General features: G+C 42.6%; 1 protein-coding gene across 4 annotated transcripts in view; it reads left to right on the top strand.

Annotated features, from left to right (window-relative positions):
- LOC124127771 (receptor-type tyrosine-protein phosphatase alpha-like) overlaps nucleotides 1-20,462 on the top strand; it is a 32,568-nt gene that overhangs the window by 9,917 nt on the left and 2,189 nt on the right. For 2 of the 4 annotated variants that reach the window (XM_048399907.1, XM_046491137.2), the window contains exons 3-25: nucleotides 26-235; nucleotides 884-1,099; nucleotides 1,371-1,505; nucleotides 1,973-2,119; nucleotides 2,434-2,580; nucleotides 4,709-4,855; nucleotides 5,171-5,317; nucleotides 5,861-5,998; nucleotides 7,014-7,148; nucleotides 7,300-7,402; nucleotides 9,827-9,906; nucleotides 11,392-11,717; nucleotides 12,045-12,132; nucleotides 13,453-13,529; nucleotides 14,189-14,225; nucleotides 14,803-14,900; nucleotides 16,253-16,378; nucleotides 16,756-16,901; nucleotides 17,790-17,925; nucleotides 18,272-18,415; nucleotides 18,678-18,711; nucleotides 19,750-19,814; nucleotides 20,330-20,455. In XM_048399907.1, coding sequence (XP_048255864.1) covers nucleotides 26-235; nucleotides 884-1,099; nucleotides 1,371-1,505; nucleotides 1,973-2,119; nucleotides 2,434-2,580; nucleotides 4,709-4,855; nucleotides 5,171-5,317; nucleotides 5,861-5,998; nucleotides 7,014-7,148; nucleotides 7,300-7,402; nucleotides 9,827-9,906; nucleotides 11,392-11,717; nucleotides 12,045-12,132; nucleotides 13,453-13,529; nucleotides 14,189-14,225; nucleotides 14,803-14,900; nucleotides 16,253-16,378; nucleotides 16,756-16,901; nucleotides 17,790-17,925; nucleotides 18,272-18,415; nucleotides 18,678-18,711; nucleotides 19,750-19,814; nucleotides 20,330-20,455 — 3,008 coding nt within the window. The remainder of the gene's footprint in view (nucleotides 1-25; nucleotides 236-883; nucleotides 1,100-1,370; nucleotides 1,506-1,972; nucleotides 2,120-2,433; nucleotides 2,581-4,708; nucleotides 4,856-5,170; nucleotides 5,318-5,860; nucleotides 5,999-7,013; nucleotides 7,149-7,299; nucleotides 7,403-9,826; nucleotides 9,907-11,391; nucleotides 11,718-12,044; nucleotides 12,133-13,452; nucleotides 13,530-14,188; nucleotides 14,226-14,802; nucleotides 14,901-16,252; nucleotides 16,379-16,755; nucleotides 16,902-17,789; nucleotides 17,926-18,271; nucleotides 18,416-18,677; nucleotides 18,712-19,749; nucleotides 19,815-20,329; nucleotides 20,456-20,462) is intronic. The other 2 variants (XM_048399908.1, XM_048399909.1) reach the window with 2 other exon arrangements.

The following is a 20,462-nucleotide window of genomic DNA, read 5'->3' as shown; positions in this document are numbered from 1 at the left end:
TATCTATAACATATGGCTTTCACAGGTAACCTTCTCCTGAATCTCACCAGCGATGCGTTCAAATCAAGTGAAACAGGCACGGACGTAGAGAAGGCTTCAGATGGGAACACTTCTACTGATGTATCTTCTATGTGCTTCAAAACGAGGAACACCGATGCCAATTTTACATGGTTGCGAGCCGACCTTTGTAACAACACATTAGTGAACGAAGTCACCATCTACTTCAGAACTGACTGTAAGTTGAAGTCACAGGATATTGCGTTTGGGGAACCAACGGTCCATCTGACGTCAAGGAAGGTCGCTTGGCCGTAGCAATATTCAAATTACGAAATTCAAAGATTATATTTAACTTTATCGAACTTTGATTTATCAATGCTATGAAAATAATTGTATGTACTGCACATATTTATACGGTAGAAGAATTTTAAAACAAATGCGCCAATACATATTGAAACGTTAGTTTTAACAACAACACATGTGTTTAACGCCGCAGTAATATCACACAGCTACATTGGGGTTGCTGGCTGGCTGACTGTGTACAAACGTACCCATCGTCCTAGATCGTCACTCATACTGGACCCGTGAAGATCCGGGGTTCAATAGGTCTTCAGCAACCCAGGTTTGCCGTAAAAGCCGACTATGCTTGTCGTAAGAGGCGACCAACGGGATCGGGGTGTCAGGCTCACTGACTTGGTTGAAGCATGTCATCGATCCCAATTGCTTGGAACGATGCTCATGATGTCAGTCACTGGATTTTGCGTTCCAGACACGATTATTTACAGACCGCCGTCATATAGCTGGAATCGCTACAAACCACATTAAGTCGAACCACTTACCCTTTGGGATATGTTGCATTATTTAACGGAGATGAATTTTCTTCAAGATACAGTTGGCCGATCTGAAATCCAGGTTCATCTGACAAATAGCTCAGACACTATACCAAATGGTCACACCTGCAACAACGTCACTGGCAAAGCTAATGGAACAGTGACAAGTGTTACATGTGCCACATACGGGCGCTTCCTCCTCTTGTACTCCTCTTTTAAGGGCACAAACTTGACAACACCAAGGATGGTCTTATGTGAAGTGGAAGTTAACGGTAAATATCAAATGGTTACTAGTGAATAATAGAATTAATACAAGTAATAGGAACTTATGGCCTTATTATTTCAAATACATTATCGGTCAAAACAGCTAGAGTAAAATATGTATGTTTAGGATTTCAATAAGGCCGAAAGTTTAGTCCCGTTTATTGCGATTATAGCAGTATAGAAATAAACAGGAGACGGGACAGTAAATGTGGTCATGTATTTAAGGAATCCAGATTAATCAGGGTCCGGTTTTGATATATTCCACTGTTCATGTTTCAGTATGTGGGCCCGGCACCTATGGTAACGAGTGCAGTGAGTACTGCCACTGTGATAGTGAGGCGTGCAACTACATCGACGGGGTCTGTCCTTCAAGAGTTTGCCAGCCAGGGTGGCATAGAACGCATTGCAATCAAAGTAACGTGTCCATGCGTATACTCTTAGGACTATTATTGTTATGGCTTCGTCGAGTATATCTACCTCTGTATTTGTGTATTTGTATATTGCTACCTCGAGGAGCATCAGTGATGGAACACGAAGCCAGGACGCCGTTGGACAAAACAACCTTAGCGCTACGACTGTCGTAAGCCTATGTTAAGGTATAGGAGATACGATCACCTTATCGCTAAGATCGCTTTGTACAACGGCACCCAGGTCTCCAGAAAAGATGACGAGTGATTTAATTAATATTAATGAACGGATGTGATGATGCTACGGAGAATGATGAGCTTTTGTTTGGGTGCAATGCCTTGTGAGAATATATATTCCATTTTCTTTTCTGACGTGTAATTATCAGATGCCAGTTATATATACGTCTGATTTTAGGTAGCAATTCTGTATTTTTGCCACTGCAATTAACTGATTATGTGTTTATGACGTTTCAGTTTGCGATAATGGAACGTACGGGATCAACTGCTCCGGACAATGTGGAGAACGAAACTGCTCAAATGGCAACTTCACTTGTGACCACGAAACAGGGGAGTGTGTTGGGGGCTGCAACACAGGGTGGGGCGGAACAGACTGTACAAAGGGTATGGTCATGTTTCATTCATGATTCAAGAAGCATGTATGCATTTATGGTTCTGTTACGATTATGACACCGAGCGTTGTAAAATATGTTTTGCTGGTCGAAAATATATATAGTGTGCACGTAGCTGAAAGATTTAATATTTGGCTACATGCAACCCGTGAAGATCCGGGTTAGAATAAGTCTTCAGCAACCCATGCTTGCTGTGAAAGGAGACTGAAGGGATGGGGTGATCAGGCTCGCTGCCGTGGTTGGTGCAAATGGTTGTGTACGTGACAAGTGTCCGTACAAGGTGTGACTTATTCTTGGTGTTCGCAGGTTGTGATGCAGGCCAAGAATATGGTGCAGGGTGCAGCAGAAATTGCAGTGACCGGATGTGCGAGAAACACAGCAACTGTTCCGAGTTGACTGGGCAGTGTGAGGGCGGATGTCAGCCAGGGTGGATGGGAGAGGACTGCTATGAACGTGAGTAGGATTAGTACATGCAGGTGTGGACCTGTTTGATGGGAATCTTCTTTCCGAGGCAAGGGCGTTTAATGGCTATAAAAGTCTAGTTTCCGGCCTTTCGAACTTGTCTGGAACTCTTGAGTTACATTTTGGCTGGACTAAGGAGTCTATGCATAGTCCAATCACAATTGTGTAACGAACAAGACATCCGGTTCTTAGACAACATGGATTTCAACATGCACATTTCGGTCGTCTGCAGGATTTGCAAAGCATGTGTGCCGTCGACATATATTTTGTAAATTGTTTAATGTTTTTAATCAAGGTGCTCAAGTGATATGATGCACTTCGCGAGGTAAGACCTGTTTTATTACAATATATATCTTGATTATTGATCAGATCGCCTTGACTGGGCGCTGCCATTTTGTTTGAAGCAGTGGGAACGGTGTAGTCTCCCTATACATATGGTGGAACGGTGAAGTCTCCCTATACATATGGTGGAACGGTTTCCCGCCCCTATACAAATGGGGGAACGGTGTAGTCTCCCTATACATATGGCGGAACGGTGTAGTCTCCCTATACATATTGTGGAACGGTGTAGTCTCCCTATACATATGGCGGAACGTTGTTCTCGCCCCAGTACATATGGCGGAACGGTATAGCCTCCCTATACATATGGTGGAACGGTTTCCCGCCCCTATAAAAATGGGGGAACGGTGTAGTCTCCCTATACATATGGTGGAACGGTGTAGTCTCCCTATACATATGGTGGAACGGTGTAGTCTCCTTATACATATGGTGGAACGGTGTAGTCTCCTTATACATATGGTGGAACGGTGTAGTCTCCCTATACATATGGCGGAACGTTGTTCTCGCCCCAGTACATATGGCGGAACGGTATAGCCTCCCTATACATATGGTGGAACGGTTTCCCGCCCCTATACATATGGTGGAACGGTTTCCCGCCCCTATAAAAATGGGGGAACGGTGTAGTCTCCCTATACATATGGTGGAACGGTGTAGTCTCCCTATACATATGGTGGAACGGTGTAGTCTCCTTATACATATGGTGGAACGGTGTAGTCTCCTTATACATATGGTGGAACGGTGTAGTCTCCTTATACATATGGTGGAACGGTGTAGTCTCCCTATACATATGGTGGAACTGTGAACTCGCCCCTGTACACTACAGCCACTGAAATTGTCGGATTCACGTACACAATGCGGGGCAAAACGTTCATTTCGACGACGATACACACGTTGTCTTCCATCTCGCCCGAGAAGAAGAAATCGTGATTCATCGCTAAACCACACTGGTATCCAGTTTCTCAAATTCCAAGCCTGTAATGTATGGCACAAACGCAAGCGTCGCTGTCGGTGGATCTGTTGCAAAAACAGTGACGATGACTGGTCTTCTGGGTAGGATTCCAACCTCGCGAAGATGGTTCCTGACAGTCTGGTAGGATATCCTCCTCAAACCAGGGATGCGTAGTGCAGGCTCCATTGCTGTGGCATTGCGATGACGTAGGTGGAATAGTTGAATGTAGCGATCCTGTGAAGGGGTGTTAAGTCTCTGTCGGCCGGTTCTCTGACGGTCTGCAGTGGAATTGAATTGTGTGTATCGGTCCCAAAAGCGACAAATGGTGCTGTGGTTGACGTTGAAGTGGCGTACACCAGAAGACTTCGATTCCCTTCTTTGGATACGTCCTATGGCAATATTCCGATCAGTAGCGCTGAGTCTCTTAATTTTCGAACTTGAAAAATGTTGACAATTGAATGACAAATTATTGGCTTATGCTTGCCTTTTTTTAGCCACTACCACGAGTTACGAAAGCCATAACTTGCACGTGTATTTTGCTTTACTGGTTTCCTCCATGACATTTTACAACAAGTGTGAAAACAATGCCGTTTACGACATTGCAAATCGACAAATGCTGCGTTTTGACGAACCGTTTATCGAATATCAGACCACCACCATTTCTATCCAATTTATATACCGTTTTTTTTGTGTAGTCAGGTTCAATGAACTGCATACTACCTGTGCGTTTCTTTTTTTGAAGAATATATATATATATGTCTGATTGTAGGTGGCAATTCTGAATTATTGCCACTGTAATTGACTGATAATCATGTGTTTATGACGTTTCAGATTGCGATAATGGAACGTACGGAATCAACTGCTCCGGACAATGTGGTGAACGAAACTGCTCAAATGGCAACACCACTTGTGACCACGAAACAGGGGAGTGTGTTGGGGGCTGCAACGCAGGGTGGGGCGGAACAGACTGTACAAAGGGTATGTTTCATTCATGATTCAAGACGCATGTATGCATTTATAGTTCTGTTACAATTAGGGCACCGAGCGTAATAAAAGTGATATTTTTCTTTTCGAAAAAAAAAATATATATATATATACATGGAGCTGAAAGATTTAATATTTGGCTACATGCAACCCGTGAGGCCGGGTTGGAATAGGTCTTCAGCGACCCATGCTTGCTGTGAAAGGCGACTGAAGGGACGGGGTGATCAGGCTCGCTGTCTTGGTTGATGCAAATGGTTGTGTACGTGACAAGTGTCCGCACAAGGTGTGACTAATTCTTGGTGTTCGCAGGTTGTGATGCAAGCCAAGAATATGGTGCAGGGTGCAGCAGAAATTGCAGTGACCGGATGTGCGAGAAGCACAGCAACTGTTCCGAGTTGACTGGGCAGTGTGAGGGCGGATGTCAGCCAGGGTGGATGGGAGAGGACTGCTATGAACGTGAGTAGGATTAGTACATGCAGGTGTGGACCTGTTTGAAGGGAATCGTCTTTCCGAGTCGAGGGCGTTAAATGACTATAAAAGTCTAGTTTCCACCCTTGCCGAACTAGGCTGGAACTCTGGCGTTCCGTTTTGGTTGGACTAACGAGTCACAGGATCTCGTTATTGGTCAGTAAATAAAAATATATACCCCCCATATGTAAGTAGAGACTCCTTACATATGGGGTGTATATGTTTTTATTTACTGACCAATAACGAGTTCCTGTGTGCTCACGTGATATGGGAATCTAATTGGTCAAAAGGAGTTACATAGAAAGGACATAACTCTTAATAGCCACTGGTGGCGCTACGAACGATCCCAGAAATTCCAGCGTAGGTCGGTAAGGGTGGCAACTGTAATTTTACTCGGGAAGATGGAAGGGAATGTGTTATACTTCCCAGTTACTGCAATATACTTCCCAGTGACTGCAATAACGGGTCTTTGATAACTTCTGTTGTCATGAACGCATGTCATGGCTTCACAAGTCTTGGATCTGATTCCAGGATGTGGTAACAAGACGTATGGTGAAAACTGTACAGGAACTTGTGGAGAATGTCGCGATAAAACCACGTGTGATCACATCAATGGGACATGCAAGGCGGGGTGTGGTGCTGGATGGACCGGGAACCTCTGTGGTGAAAGTGAGTACCATATCCTCAATCAATGTTTATGAAATAGTCGGAATCGGAAAATGGCCTCTGCCTTTAGAAGATATATTTTATGATTATATATATACCCTTAAAAAGGTAGGGGTACTCTGCAATAACTTAAAAAATCCACAATTGTAAGAGATGTTAGTTTCAAGTAATAGTGAGTGAGTGAGTGAGTGAGTGAGTTTGGTTTAACGCCGCTTTTAACAGTATTCCAGTTATATCGCGGCGTGTCAGCTTAATGTGGGAGGAAAGCCTGAAATGATGCAGGTCTCAGACGTTTAACACTTCGGTGAAACCCACGAGCACGGATATGGTGCTGACAAACCTAGAAACATAATCGGGGCGAACCGGGATTCGAACCCACGACCATAGGTTTCTGGCGTGCCCAAGGGACGCAACTCTGCACAGCGAATCGCGGCGCATTAGACGACTGGGCCACCCGTGCCCCCTTCAAGTAATAATTGGATGACAATAATGATCAAATTGGGAACACAACCCCGTGTGAAGCATGACAGTAGATGTTAGGACCGCCAACGCTCTTAAAGACGATAGGGTTAAGATGGAAATTTCCAAGTTGACGTTTTGGATCGTGCGTAATACCGCCACGATTTGTGAAACTGCGTATGAGTCTCCGTGTGGCGACTTGAGGGAGTCTGTCCCACGCGTCTTGCAGCACCTGGCCATGTTCAACCAATGTGGTCGGTGGACTATGACGTTGACGTACACGTCTCCCTCACATGTCCCTGACGTGGTCAATGGGGGAAAGGTCTGAGCTCGCTGCTGGCCATGACATTCCATGGATGTATTCCTGTTGGAGGCGAGCAATGGCGATTTGTCAAGGCGAGCACGGGTCTCTAAAATTTTCTTTGGACGTTGCTGATTTACAGTTATCTAATACAGTTATATTTGAACTCGACTCAGTCTAATCCTGATATAGCTATCAATACTGATATAAATAACTTGTCGTTCCTCCCTATTGACTGATTCCCTTTTTACGTTTAAGAGTGCAGAAACGGTACTTTCGGCGAGGAATGTTCAGAACATTGTGGCAAGTGTGCCATTGGCGGCTGCCACCACATGAACGGGACATGTGCGGAGGGTTGTCAGACGGGGTACGAAGGAGACCAATGTCGGACAGGTAAGTAACGATGTCTTTTAAATACATGACTGTTTACTTTAACAAATAGACATGATGATGTCAACATGGTTAGCTAACGTTTACCCAAGTATTGACAACGGCCACCACGCCTGGATGTAAGTGTACTACCTTACAATGGTTTCTGCTGCAGACTCATCACAGACCATCCCGAAGACCACCATCATTGCCGCAGCAGCAGGGGGAGGATGCGCCGTTGTCGTGATTGTATTGATTATAATAGGACTGTGCATAAGGTGGGTGATTGTATTGATTAGAATAGGACTGTGCATAAGGTGCGTGATTGTATTGATTACAATAGGACTGTGCATAAGGTGGGTGATTGTATTGATTACAATAGGAATGTGCATAAGGTGGGTGATTGTATTGATTACAATAGGACTGTGCATAAGGTGCGTGATTGTATTGATTACAATAGGACTCTGCATAAGGTGCGTGATTGTATTGATTACAATAGGAATGTGCATAAGGTGGGTGATTGTATTAGTTACAATAGAAGTGTGCATAAGGTGCGTGATTGTATTGATTACAATAGGACTGTGCATAAGGTGGGCGATTGTATTGATTCCAATAGGACTGTGCATAAGGTGGGTGATTGTATTGATTACGATGAATGTGCATAAGGTGCGTGATTGTATTGATAACAATAGTACTGTGCATAAGGTGGATGATTGTATTGATTACAATAGGACTGTGCATAAGGTGGGTGATTGTTTTGATTGCAATAGTACTGTGCAAAAGATGGGTGATTGTATTGATTACAATTGTACTTTACATAAGGTTGATGATTGTATTGATTACAATAGGACTGTGCATAAGGTGGGTGATTGTTTTGATTGCAATAGTACTGTGCAAAAGATGGGTGATTGTATTGATTACAATTGTACTTTACATAAGGTTGATGATTGTATTGATTACAGTAGGACTGTGCATAAAGATAGTGATTGTATTGATTACAATACAATGTAGCAGTGTGCTTAAGGTGGGTGATTGTATTGATTACAATAGTACTGTACATAAGGTGGGTGCTTGTATTGATTACAGTAGTACTGTACATAAGGCGGGTGATTGTATTGATTACAATAGTACAATGCATAAGGTTGGTGATTGTATTGATTACAATAGTACTGTGCATAAGGCGCGTGATTGTATTGATTACAATAGTACTGTGAATAAAGATAGTGATTGTATTGATTACAATACAATGTAGCACTGTGCTTAAGGTGGGTGATTGTATTGATTACAATAGTACTGTACATAAGGTGGGTGATTGTATTGATTACAGTAGGACTGTGCATAAAGATAGTGATTGTATTGATTACAATACAATGTAGCACTGTGCTTAAGGTGGGTGATTGTATTGATTACAATAGTACTGTACATAAGGTGGATGATTGTATTGATTACAATAGGACTTTGCATAAGGTGGGTGATTGTATTGATTACAATAGTACTGTGCAAAAGGTTGGTGATTGTATTGATAACAATAGTACTGTGCATAAGGCGGGTTATTGCATTGGTTACAATAGTACTGTGCATAAGGCGGGTGATTGTATTGATTACAATAGTACTGTGCATAAGGCGGGTGATTGTATTGGTGACAATAGTACAGTGCATAAGATTGGTGATTGTATTGATTACAATTGTACTGTGCATAAGGCGGGTGATTGTATTGGTTACAATAGTACTGTACATAAGGCGGGTGATTGTATTGATTACAATAGTACAATGCATAAGGTTGGTGATTGTATTGATTACAATAGTACTGTGCATAAGGCGCGTGATTGTATTGATTACAATAGTACTGTGAATAAAGATAGTGATTGTATTGATTACAATACAATGTAGCACTGTGCTTAAGGTGGGTGATTGTATTGATTACAATAGTACTGTACATAAGGTGGGTGATTGTATTGATTACAGTAGGACTGTGCATAAAGATAGTGATTGTATTGATTACAATACAATGTAGCACTGTGCTTAAGGTGGGTGATTGTATTGATTACAATAGTACTGTACATAAGGTGGGTGATTGTATTGATTACAATAGTACTGTACATAAGGTGGATGATTGTATTGATTACAATAGGACTTTGCATAAGGTGGGTGATTGTATTGATTACACTAGTACTGTGCAAAAGGTTGGTGATTGTATTGATAACAATAGTACTGTGCATAAGGCGGGTTATTGCATTGGTTACAATAGTGCTGTGCATAAGGCGGGTGATTGTATTGATTACAATAGTACTGTGCATAAGGCGGGTGATTGTATTGGCGACAATAGTACTGTGCATAAGATTGGTGATTGTATTGATTACAATTGTACTGTGCATAAGGCGGGTGATTGTATTGGTTACAATAGTACTGTACATAAGGCGGGTGATTGTATTGGTTACAATAGTACTGTGCATAAGGCGGGTGATTGTATTGGTTACAATAGTACTGTGCATAAGGCGGGTGTTTGTATTGGTTACAATAGTAGCATGCAAAAGATGGGTGATTGTATTGATTACACTAGTACTGTGCAAAAGGCGATTCTATTAATTACAATAAAAGTATACATAATATCGTTGGAACAGGAAGTTGGAAAGATACAAAGATCAATTTAGGTACACAACAAGACACAAGTCTCTATAACGTCAGATATATTTGTATTTCAGAAGGCGCAGAAACAGGAAAACTTCTCAACTAGCTGCAAATGGATATTCTACAGTTTCCTCACAAGAGAAAGCGCCCCAGGGTACTGCACGTGTCTTGTGTTTGTTGCTTGCCCTGGAATGATATTTGTAGCCAACGACACTTATTGTTAACACTTAAATTTGTCACAACATAGGCACAAAGTAGACACAATTTACGGATAACTTCTTTAAGTTTCTGTAAAGGCGACGTCAAACAGTACAACATAGGGACGTTATGAAACTGTGTGAACCTACCTAAAACGTTGTCACGACATAGCAGTGACGTTATGAATCTATGTGAGTCATCCGGCAACGTTGTTACAATATAATAGGGACGTTATGAATCTGTGTGTCTTCCGGCAACATTGTTACTATATAATAGGGACGTTATGAATCTATGTGAGCCTTCCGGCAACGTTGTTACAATATAATAGGGACGTTATGAATCTGTGTGAGTCTTCCGGCAACATTGTTACAATATAACAGGGACGTTATGAATCTATGTGAGTCATCCGGCAACATTGTTACAATATAACAGGGACGTTATGAATCTGTGTGAGTCTTCCGGCAACATTGTTACAATATAATAGGGACGTTATGAATCTATGTGAGTCATCCGGCAACATTGTTACAATATAACAGGGACGTTATGAATCTGTGTGAGTCTTCCGGCAACATTGTTACTATATAATAGGGACGTTATGAATCTGTGTGAGTCTTCTGGCAACGTTGTTACAATATAACAGGGACGTTATGAATCTATGTGAGCCTTCCGGCAACATTGTTACAATATAACAGGGACGTTATGAATCTATGTGAGCCTTACGGCAACATTGGTACAATATAACAGGGACGTTATGAATCTGTGAAAGCCTTCCGGCAACATTGTTACAATATAACAGGGACGTTATGAATCTGTGAAAGCCTTCCGGCAACGTTGTAACAATATAATAGGGACGTTATGAGCCTATGTGAGTCTTCCGGCATCGTTGTTACAATAGAACAGGGACGTTATGAGCCTATATGAGCCTTCCGGCATCGTTGTTACAATATAACAGGGACGTTTTGAGCCTATGTGCGTCTTCCGGCAACGTTGTACAATCTAGCAGTGACGTTATAAGTCTATGTGAGCTAACGTGCTCGTAATGCATGCATTGAAATACACACGTTATGATAAAAACGGTTGGACATGTGGGAAGTAACTTCTGTCAGGGGAAGTGGGTTATCCTAGTGGTTAAAGCGTTCGCGCGTCACTCCGAAGACCCGGGTTCGAATCCCCACATGGGTACAATCTGTGAAGCCCATTTCTGTTGTCCCCCGCCGTGATTTTGCTGAACTATTGCTAAGAGCGGCATAAACCATACCCACTCACTCACTTTCCCTTTACAGGGCCAACTAGTTAATCAGGATGTCATTATTCGCATTAAAACATGTGATTTAACAAATGTGTAGAATAAGCAAGCACGGGTATGGTTCAGGTTCATATAAATACGGATATTCCGGACTAACGAGGTTGAACTGTATATCATTTAATTCTCATTCTATAGATGCACCTCCAGTTGTGTACAGCAATGTGACATTCACGGGCGAAGGAGAGGATTTAGATGACAATGTCAAGGAGGAGGAACAAGGCGATGCTGCTGATAAGCGAGTTGATGAGGTTGACGAAGTTGTTGAGGTGGATGAAGTTGAAGCTGTGGTAGAGGATGTTGATGGAGACGTGGACCACCAAGAGATGGAAGAGCCAGATGGGGACAGCACCTACTACAACCTGGAGAGTCCCCCTCTCAACACTGAGGTGGGGGTGGACAAGCTGGGGGACAGGATCAAGGAGATGCAGGCCACTAAGTATGGATTCCAGAAGGAATTCCGGGTGTGTATATTTGTGCCTTAAGCTCCCAAAGAGAAACTATTGCAATACTAACAGAAGCATATATTGGGCGATAAATTAGCTCAGCTGTGCATATGGTTATTTGTAAAGTCAATAGTCCTGTATGTACGTCTTCCTTTTATGTTTCCCTACAATTACTACACACGCTCATTATATTAACTCCATCATAGAAAACTGCAATCCAACGAAATCAAAATTCACTGATCTCTGAATGTTTGACTCAACGTTCGTTCCACACGAAAAGGGCGTTAATTCCATGTTCATGACAAAGTTTGTGAGGACCTGTTACATTCTGGTTCTTCTTGGTAGCTGTTGTTCGTCGGCTTCACGAGGCCATACGGAGTTTCACAGCAAGATGGACACCAAGGAAAGAACAGGTTCCAAGGGTACTACCCATGTAAGTGATAAATATCTTTAGTGATTCACTCATTACATGTCCTTCACTATGTGACGTTGTATCTGTTAGAGGATATTTCAGGATGGTTATTCTCTGGTGTTGACGTTTTGAACCTATACTCAAGAACAAAAAGTCCTGTGGCACCAATATTTTAGTGGATTGTTCAATATTGTAGTACATGTGTGGAATCAAGTCTGCTACAGAAAAGTATGCATTCTATGCAAAAGACGACTTTTATGCAAGCCCCAGGCATTTCACTGCCAAAGAATGTGTATAAAAACATGTGTGTTGTTTAGCATCGTGCTGACAACAACCACTCAGAAAAACGACAAAATAATTCAACATTACGAAATGCCACGCCTGTCCGAACGTGACGGTGTTCACATGCTATGGAAGTACCTGCTGTATTTCATGTGGTTATATCCAGGTCCATAGATGTAGGTGTTAACACGGTATTGAAGTACTTGCTGTCTGTCATGTGGTTATATCCAGGTCCACACACGACGGTGTTCACATGCTATGGAAGTACCTGTTGTATTCATGTGGTTATGTCCAGGTCCACACAAGACGGTGTTCACATGCTATGGAAGTACCTGTTGTATTTCATGTGGTTATATCCAGGTCCACACATGACGGTGTTCACATGCTATGGAAGTACCTGTTGTATTTCATGTGGTTATGTCCAGGTCCACACATGACGGTGTTCACATGCTATGGAAGTACCTGTTGTATTTCATGTAGTTATATCCAGGTCCACACATGACGGTGTTCACATGCTATGGAAGTACCCTTTGTATTTCATGTGGTTATAGTCAGGTCCACACATGACGGTGTTCACATGCTATGGAAGTAGATGTTGTATTTCATGTGGTTATGTCCAGGTCCACACATGACGGTGTTCACATGCTATGGAAGTAGCTGTTGTATTTCATGTGGTTATATCCAGGTCCACACATGACGGTGTTCACATGCTATGGAAGTAGCTGTTGTATTTCATGTGGTTATGTCCAGGTCCACACATGACGGTGTTCACATGCTATGGAAGTACCTGTTGTATTTCATGTGGTTATGTCCAGGTCCACACAAGACGGTGTCACATGCTATGGAAGTACCTGCTGTATTTCATGTGGTCATAGCCAGGTCCACACAAGACGGTGTTCACATGCTATGGAAGTACCTGTTGTATTTCATGTGGTTATGTCCAGGTCCACACAAGACGGTGTCACATGCTATGGAAGTACCTGCTGTATTTCATGTGGTCATAGCCAGGTCCATAGATGTAGGTGTTGACACGGTATTGAAGTACCCTCTGTATTTCAGATGATTATAACCGGGTCCTGCTGTCCAAGTCTTCGGATGATCCGCACTCTCACTACATCAATGCCAGCTATATTGATGTAAGCAGCATTAGTCCACGCTTACGCTCACCGCAGTTGTCTATACTAGTATGTCATATACATGTAAACCAATAACGTGTTGTGTGTTTGTGTAACACGGTATTGATATAAATGTGTGAAAAGAGAAGTAGGATTCAGTGAATACTGTTATATACTATTCCAAAAAAAGAGAAGATCGGATGGTCATGCTCGGGGACTGACAGTGACATAACCTGGTCGATTGTATGTCATCGTGTCCCATTATCATTCATTGATGTTCGACCCGTGAAGATCCGGAGTAGAATAGGTCTTCAGTAACCCATGCTTGCCGCAAGAGGCGACTATGCTTGTCGTGAGAGACAACTAACGGGATCGGGTGGTCAGGCTCGCTGACTTGGTTGATGCATGTCATCGTATCTCAATTGCGTGGATCGATGCTGATGATATCAATCACTGGGTTGTCTGGTCCGGGATCGATTATCTACAGACCGCCGTCATATAGCTGAGATGTTGCTGTTCACGCTTGTGATCAGGCGAATACAAACAATCTGATGAAATATATCTGACATAATGACTGTAACGACATTCGCTCACTATTAATGATAGAAGTTCCATTGTATAAGGATAAATGAACTTACCGCATAGTGTACTGTGTATTGACAACTGTCGTTTTCCCGCAGGGATTCACGCAGAAGAAGGCGTATATTGCAGCACAAGGTGAGCAACTGTAAATTATATATTGGAAATGTAAGTGGATACTGTATGGGCATTTACAAGTCCGATGCCACGCTAGGATAATTATTATGGATAACAACTTATTTATTATACATACACCTATCCATAACATGTGAGTCATGTGTACTAAGTGTAACTGAGTGTTTAACGTAAATTACAGTAAACTACGTTTATAACGAACACGCTTATTACGAACTGACCGATCTAACAAACTTATTTTATAGTTCCGGCCATTTGTTGTATAAATGCTGTACATATGCTTATAACGAACTACGGTTATAACGAACTAAGCATTTAACTGTACTTTTATAACAAATATGCTTATAAGTAACTGGCGGATAAAACAAACTCTTGTTGGTCCCGTGCGTTTGCTGTATATATGCTTATAAACTACGTTTATAAAGAACTAAAATTAGTGGTCCCTTTGAGTTCTTTATAACCGTAGTTTACTGTACTTTGTTTCTTGTATACGAGACACGTTATAGTTTTCCTGTTCGTCACTTACTGATAAGGGATTCAGTATATTCAGTATATCATAAATTTGTTGTCGTGTTCGCAGCCCCAAACACGCAGACTGTTTGTGATTTCTGGAGGATGATCTGGGAGATTAACTGCTCAAGGATTGTGATGCTGACAAATCTGGTTGAAACCGGCAAAGTACATATTCCAGCACAATAAGTTTGTATAATTGTTCACAATAATTCTTGTATGAATCCGGAGAGACGGACAGGAGTCCTTTCGGTGATAGTATCCATTCAGAATGTTTCATTACACCATCTAAAATTCGAGAACCCAATGTGACTATCAGCAATGAGTGAGTATGGTTTATGCCGCTCTTAGCAATAGTTCAGCAATATCACGGCGCGGCACACCAGAAATGGGCTTCACACATTGTACCCATGTGGGAAATCGAACCCGAGTGTTCGGCGGAACCAGCGAACGCTTTAACCACTAGGCTACCGCCCCGCCCCTATCAACAACTAACGAACGTCTCTAAGGTGGCCACAGACTATATGGAAGAACTTGCAATACACATTGTTGTTGTTTAACGCTTCACTCGGCAATATTCCGGCTAATCGAGTCTGGACACTTCATTGACTGACATCATGAACATCGGTCTTCCCAACTGGGATGCGATGACATGTATCAACCAGCCAATCCCGTTACTCGCCTCATTCGACAAGCATGGGTTGCTGAAGATCAATTTTAACCCGGATCTTCACGGTGCAGATACAGATAGCCATACTAGATATGTTATAGCATGTACCTTCAATGCTACATTTGTCATTACAGGAAGGAAGTATATTATTCATGACATGTCGTGTGTTTCATGTAAAGGCGTGATGGGTGTAGCTATGTGGTTTAAAGCTTCCGCTCGTTATGCGCAAGGTCCGATTCCGTTTCCCCCCATGTATAATATGGGAAGCCTATTTTTGTCCCCAGCTGTGATATTTTAGGAATTTGCTAAAACTGCGTTCGCACTTCTCACTGACTGTTAAAATGAATACAGTTATATTTGTTAAACGAGTCCCTTTGACAAAGGCAAAACTGTAGGTCATTCATAAAATATCAATATTCCATAATGAACCATATGATGTATAATTGAATCATCCAACATAACAGGTGTGTTACATAATCTATTAATTTTAACAATGCTTAATACTGGCATGAGGGGGCACGGGTGGCCCAGTCGTCTAAGGCGCCGCGATTCGCTGTGCAGAGTTGCGTCCCTTGGGCACGCCAGAAACCTATGATTGTGGGTTCGAATCCCGGTTCGCCCCGATTATGTTTCTAGGCTTGTCAGCACCATACCCCTGCTCGTGGGTTTCACCGAAGTGGTAAACGTCCGAGACCTGCATCACTTCGGGCTTTCCTCCCACATTAAGCTGACACGCCGCGATATAACTGAAATACTGTTAAAAGCGGCGTTAAACCCAACTCACTCACTCACTAATACTGGCATGAAGTTCCATCCCCTATTGTGATATCCATGTCTTGGCATATTTCAGGTGAAATGCGAACCCTACTGGTTGGACAAGGGTGACCTGGATGTAGGCCTCTTCACCATCTCTGTCACGAAGATCTGCCACAGATCACACTGGATCATCAGGGACCTCGAAGCAAAATCTAAAGAGGTGATTTGTATATTTAATTGTTTCATTTGATATATAACCTACAATCTGGTTCCTAATTTGAGCCAAATGGATGTGTTTTGTGTCTCCTGTTAATTGCCAGTTGGAGGTATGTTTTTGTAAATGAAACAAAGTCAGTGTATTCACTGGCAGTAACATATGCAAGTCAACACGAACATTGGCTCTCTTGAGGAGAATATGTCCCTAGAACCCAATGCGTTTCATTATTGCATGTCATCGTACCCCGACGGCGTTGAAAGTTGGACATAACCATCTGGTCTGCCCGATCCATACTTGAACATTTCGGGTCTTCATGACATAGCTTGGATATTGCTGTCAACCGCATATGAAAATTAACTTACTCACTCACCCAATTCCAGACAGGAAACAGTCGTCATTTCCAACAGTTTCACTTCATTACCTGGCCGGACCATGGCACACCCGACAGTACGGCTCTTATGGAATTCCTGTGGCGGATCAGGGCAACACCCAATCCACAAGGCAGTCCTCTGCTCGTTCATTGCAGGTAGGACACCCGATCCACAATGCAGTCCTCTGCTAGGTTAGCCTAGTGGTTAAAGCTTTCGGTCGTCAAGCCGAAGACCCGGGTTCGATTCCCGACATGTGTACAATGTATGAAGCAAATGTCTGGTGTACATCGCCGTGATATTGCTGGAATATTGTTAACAGCGGCGTAAAACCATACTCAATCACCTAATCCACAAGACAGTTCCTTCATGAAGGGCACAAGTCTATCTACCCGTGCACTGCAGGACTGGTGTACCGTCAGTCACAAAACAAATATTTTTAGTTTAACAAATTATATTTTACTTCTGATAATGTATACCAATAAACTGTATGAGGTATGATCCATTCCACATAAAAAGACTGGTATTTTGGTATATTTTCTAAATTCCAAAAGGGGTATAATTTTTGGGATATTCGTGCTTTACCATGTACTCCCAGACCTACTCTTGAAGCGAGGTCAATTATATATTCAACAGCCAGTATGTTCAGTAGTGTGATGCATGGTTTTGATACAGTGGTACGACATGTCCTTTAAGACCCATGAAGATCCGAAGTAGAACAATTCTTCAGCAATGCATGCTTGCAATAACAGGCGACTATGTTTATCGTAAGAGGTGACTTGGTTGATGCATGTTATCGTATCCCAATAGTGTGGATCGATGCGAATGATGTCAATCACTGGATTGTCTGTCCAGACTCGATTATTTACGGACCGCCGTCATATAGCTGGGATATCGCCGAGTGCGGCGTTAAACAACAAACAAACAAACAATCCAAACTAATGCCTTAAACCAAACAAAGCTACAATAACGTTTAGCTATAATAATTGTATTCAGTGAAGGTAGTCGTGATGGCTATGTTTCACTGTGTGTCTATTGCTGTCTAGCGCTGGTATCGGGCGGACAGGGACGTACATCGCTATGGACTACCTGCTGGACCAGGCTCTGGCTGACCGGAAGCTGGATGTGTTCGGGTTTGTGACACAGATGAGAGATCAAAGAAAGGGGATGGTGCAGACAAAGGTAGGCGGCAGGTCATCTTCCCTGTTCGTATTCGGGTCAGACCAGGTCCCCAGGTCCTCATTCCATTGTAGGAGTCAAGCTGTAAGCATCTTGTGGACGGCTCTGTCGCTTTGCTGACTGTGTGTCACAGTGTCATCGTAGTATCAATCTCTGTTTGGTCCAGGCTCGATTATTTACAGACCGTCGTTAAATAACAGGAGTATATCTGATTGCAACGTTAAATAAAAACAAACAACATGGTGCGTTGCGAGCAATTCACAAAGATTGTGTGGATATTCATAAATTCATATATGCATATTTCAAACTCTCATTTCCTAAATACTATACTATTGTTGGTGTTCATCAGGAGCAGTATGCATTTATATACACAACGCTTCACCAAGCTCTGACATTCGGTGACACGGCCATGGACGTGTCTGAATTCCGCCACAAGAGGTCCACGAACAAGACATTTCCTATGGGATCCATGGATATCAGAGTCTTCTTGGAGGTACTAATGTTGCATTGTCCATAAGGACAATTCACCCTTTTTGAAAGCTTAAAAAATATGTTATTAACTTATTTTTTCTATAATAATTACTGAACGGAAGTAAAAGGAAAATTACCTTGGCATGAACAACAAAATAAGATTGCTTTCAGCTGCTAATGTATCCATTTTGAATGAAGGTTGGTTTTCATTTAATAAGTTTTTAAGCATTGATACAACTCGTGTTTTAATGCATTTACTCAAAGAACGTGTTGTGTACTTTCAGCGAGCAAACCAGGAAATCAAGATCGCATCATCGGGTAAATAAATATCCATCTTATTACGATAAGAGCCCACCAGTGTGGTTTTACTCTGCTTTGAACATTATCCCAGCAATGTCACGGCGAGGGTGATCAGCAATGGAACTCACACATACCCATGTGGGGAATCGAACCCCAGACTACGGTATGACGTGCTTACGCCACGACCGGCCCGAATATGTTAGGTGTTTTGATGGCGATGACGAGGACACCTGTTGTCGACACTGGTATTCCATTCTTATAATTTCTACCGCCATTTTGTCCTTTAAGCCCAGTTGAATCTGATTCTGCAGATAATTCAGACTGAAAATTCTATGGCGTTAACGCTTTGAATAGCGAATGACGGGTGTTACCGTTGGGGAACGTCATGTTTACCCTTTTCGCGAACACCTGGTGTCATCACACACACACACACACACACACACACACACACACACACACACACACACACACACACACACACACACACACACACACACACACACACACACACCTCCCTTCAAACTGTGCATGGTTGTGGTATACACATCTGCACACACACTTGCTCTGAGGAAATGGACGTGAAAATTGGCAGGGGCATCATCTTGTCTCTTGGATTTGTGTTAGGTGAGGTGTATTTGTCAGGACGAGTTGAGGTGTATTTGTCAGGGCGAGTTGAGGTGATTTGTCAGGGCGAGTTGAGGTGTATTTGTCAGGGCGAGTTGAGGTGATTTGTCAGGGCGAGTTGAGGTGTATTTGTCAGGGCGAGTTGAGGTGTATTTGTCAGGGCGAGTTGAGGTGTGTTTGTCAGGGCGAGTGGAGGCGTATTTGTCAGGGCGAGTGGAGGCGTATTTGTCAGGGCGAGTGGAGGTGTATTTGTCAGCGCGAGTGGAGGTGTATTTGTCAGGGCGAGTGGAGGCGTATTTGTCAGGGCAAATGGAGGTGTATTTGTCAGGGCGAGTGGCGGTGTATTTGTCAGGGCGAGTGGAGGCGTATTTGTCAGGGTGGTATATTAACCAATTCTGTTTAACGAAAGTAATCTCTGTCGTTTGCATCCAGCCAAGGAGACTAAAGGCAGGATATGGTTAGATGAGAAGAAGGACATCTGGGCCGTCTCGTCACCGGTGAGTACAATTGTTGCAACAGACACATGCTACGGTGTGTTTCAATGAACGGTCTGGGTACGATTAGGCAGCTTGAAAAACTGAGCGTATTACTGACACAAATATTTAATACAACTCATATTTGCATGTAAACGTCATGTGCTTGTGACACACAGGATCTATGAATATATAATGTGATTGTCAATCAATAATTGTATCAGCGTATCACATAGTTCTTCAGCAACCCATGCTTGTCGTAAAAAGTAACTATGCTTGTCGTGAGAGGCGACTAACGGGATCGGGTGGTCAGGCTCACTGACTTTCTCTATGCTTGTCATCGTATCCCAATTGCGTGGGTCGATGCTCATAATGTCAATCACTGGATTATCTGATTCAGACTCGATTATTTACAGACCGCCGTCACATAGCTGCAATATTGATGAGTGAGGCGTAAAACAAAAAAAACCAAAACAAATATATGTTAATAAACAGAGTAATGTCTGGTGTATAAGTAGCTAATGTTTATATTCCTGTAGTCAAGGCTGTGTGTGAGAGGCTATGTCGTCACGGAGGTTCCATCGACAACGACGTCTCCTCTATTCTGGAGGCTCACGGAGGACACGCGGTCGACAAATGTCATAACAATGCTACTGAATTTCAAGGTAATAG

The sequence above is a fragment of the Haliotis rufescens genome, unplaced genomic scaffold (genome assembly GCF_023055435.1).
Source record: "Haliotis rufescens isolate VD_foot unplaced genomic scaffold, xgHalRufe1.0.p SCAF_2, whole genome shotgun sequence".
Classification (NCBI taxonomy): domain Eukaryota; kingdom Metazoa; phylum Mollusca; class Gastropoda; order Lepetellida; family Haliotidae; genus Haliotis; species Haliotis rufescens.
This window is presented reverse-complemented; position numbering and strand designations above follow the sequence as displayed.